Below are 2,500 nucleotides of genomic sequence, written 5' to 3'. Positions count from 1 at the left end.
CAAAAAAGAAGAAGCCAAGTTTGAAAACGCAATCGGACTCTATTCGCGCAAAACCATTTGTTTAATTTGAACATACTTAGCACATGGTTCATTGACGTGACGAGACGGCTATGTTGGTGCATAAAACAATAGGAATTTTTTGCTCATGTTTTGCACTATAATAAATGTCAAATTCCTAAAAGACCTTTTTCTCTATTGTTCTGTGCACCAACACGGCTGCTGTGACGTCTGGTGAAAACCATCTATATGCTAATCACTCTTATCACCTCACAGCTTATGAACTAGTCGGGTTGAAGATCTTTTTGGCCACCTTGAAAAGAATGTCTTGGCGACATTGAAACGTTGTGTAAAACTTATTTCGCTAATTTTTATTCTTGAATATTTTCTCCATGTTCATTTTTAGTGCATCTTGGTAACAATTTGCACTGTTTCTTTGATTTTCAGTATTTTGCTGATGTACGGATTCTTGACGGGAGAGGTCGCTCGGCTCTTTGGCACGCAAAGAGTGCAGGGAGCAAAGAATGTGCAGATATATTACGTCATAATGGCTGCAACGACCTGGGAACCATGATTCCACAGGGCGGTGACGTGTTTGTGTGAAGAAACGAGAGAAGAGGTAATCCTAATATTGGCGACAAAGTGGGCGGCTGGCTTGTCCACTAAATTGGTGGTTGATTGCGTGGTGTTCGGTTTTCGTGACGTCGCTTCTAAGTTGTGTGACCTTGAGGGCTAACCGCATGGACTCTGAAATGGAAATACCTCGGATGGAAATGTTGACGACTTTCACCGGTGACACGTCGCATCGCCGTCATCAAGGCATTTTTATCAGAGTTGACGAGGAAAGTTTAATGGGAATGTTACGAAATTTCAAACGTGGCGAATTTCAATTGCAAAAAAACATTTAAGTTGTAGCGAATTGAACGCAACCAGTCATAGCGAAATGATAAAAATTTTACAGAAGAGAAATGTTGTATTTATTGTTCCTAGAAGCTATATGTTATGAAAATGAACCTGTATATAATTTAAATATTCCCTCACGCTTTGAGGCTCAATTATATTACCTTCAACAAGGTCTTTTCTTCTGGTGTGCATCACATGCTATATTCATATGGGGCGGTGAAAAGTTCCTTTGGGATGTGTTTGGACAGGAATTTCAACTCCAATTCAAATGTATTGTTCATTGTATTCTTTGCCTTTATAATACCTTCCTTCAATTTCCATTGTTCTGTGAAACAGTTTCTTTGGCTATGCACTGAATATATTCTCTTTCTAAACTCAAATAATTTGCCTATTTATTTGCCTTTTGTATAATCACCTAAGAAAGGGATTGTGGTAGATCGATTTCAGATGGCCATATCATGATATACAAAGGACACAGTTTGGACACATTCTCCTTGGTGTCGTTTTAAATCTCTCTCGAAGGCGCTTATAAGCTTTCAACCTCCAAGCAAATTCTTAGTTTTCGTTCTGATCAGGTCATCCAAATTAGAAACACACTCCTTTCATCCCGTCCAAACAAAGCAATGCTATTGCCCCAAAACAACTTGAAGGAGATTTGTCATGGAATTGGAAGACCTCTTCAGCTCTCTATAAATCAACGTAAAATCCTTCACCAGAAAAGCTCCTGTCCAGTATATTGGCGAGCTTGTTGTGTTTTCCGAGCTGTTCGAGAAAAAATAGAAAATAAAGCAAAGGGGATTTCAGCGTACAATTGCACAACGAACAATGGGCACTGTAGAAGGCCCTTAATGTAAGGTTACTTCAAACCTTCGTGGGCGTCCTTCTATTCCGACAAAAATTCGTGCACGGGCTGTTTGAAGAAAATCCACACAAACTATAAATCGTTGGACTACGATTTTCAACAATCGGCTTACCCCCCTCCCTCCCCCCCCCCCATTTTTTTCCTTCGAGTGAGTCGTTTCAAGTAAATAAATGTTTCTGCCTTTACTCGTGCCCGTGACTTTCTAATTTCCCCTCAACTGACTGCCCTTGGGTCTTACTAGAATTTGCAAAGGTAAGAAAAACTTGGAACGCGGTTTTGGTCAAACCCCGGCTGAACTTTGTTCTAATCGCTCCGTTAAATGTCTCAGTGAATGGTAAACCCCGGTTTAAAAGAGAGAGAGAGAGAATAGGAGGGGTAAGGGAATTTCGATACTTTTATGATTAGCAGTAACCTGCCGTTTGCCGGTTCACGCAAGGAAGCTCAAGCACGTGACGTTTTTGAGCCAAGGACGGAAAGCGGAAGTGAACATTTCGCATACCAGGACAAACACAGCTTCTCAATCAAATCACGAGAAGAACACGGCATTCACCTTTCTTTACGTGTAACTTGCAATGATTTCCAATGCTGTGTCTTCTCGTGCATGAGTGCCTCAGTATAATTTATATAGAGCTTGCTAAATCGAATACAGCCCACGAACTCGCACCACCATTTTGGCCGCCTTTTCGCCACTCTAACGCTCGCACATGCACAGACGTTTGACCCCTGTGTTGCCAGGAC

At 41.2% G+C, this 2,500-nt stretch overlaps 1 protein-coding gene across 1 annotated transcript in view; it reads left to right on the top strand.

Moving 5' to 3' along the window:
* Positions 1–1,072, top strand: part of LOC137968868 (arf-GAP with GTPase, ANK repeat and PH domain-containing protein 3-like) — an 11,356-nt gene extending 10,284 nt beyond the window's left edge. Inside the window, exon 10 of the mRNA XM_068815340.1 lies at positions 445–1,072. Coding sequence (XP_068671441.1) covers positions 445–600 — 156 coding nt within the window. The 3' untranslated portion in view covers positions 601–1,072. The remainder of the gene's footprint in view (positions 1–444) is intronic.
* The last annotated feature ends 1,428 nt before the right edge of the window (positions 1,073–2,500 follow it).

The sequence above is a fragment of the Montipora foliosa genome, chromosome 8 (assembly GCF_036669935.1).
Source record: "Montipora foliosa isolate CH-2021 chromosome 8, ASM3666993v2, whole genome shotgun sequence".
Lineage (NCBI taxonomy): Eukaryota > Metazoa > Cnidaria > Anthozoa > Scleractinia > Acroporidae > Montipora > Montipora foliosa.
This window is presented reverse-complemented; position numbering and strand designations above follow the sequence as displayed.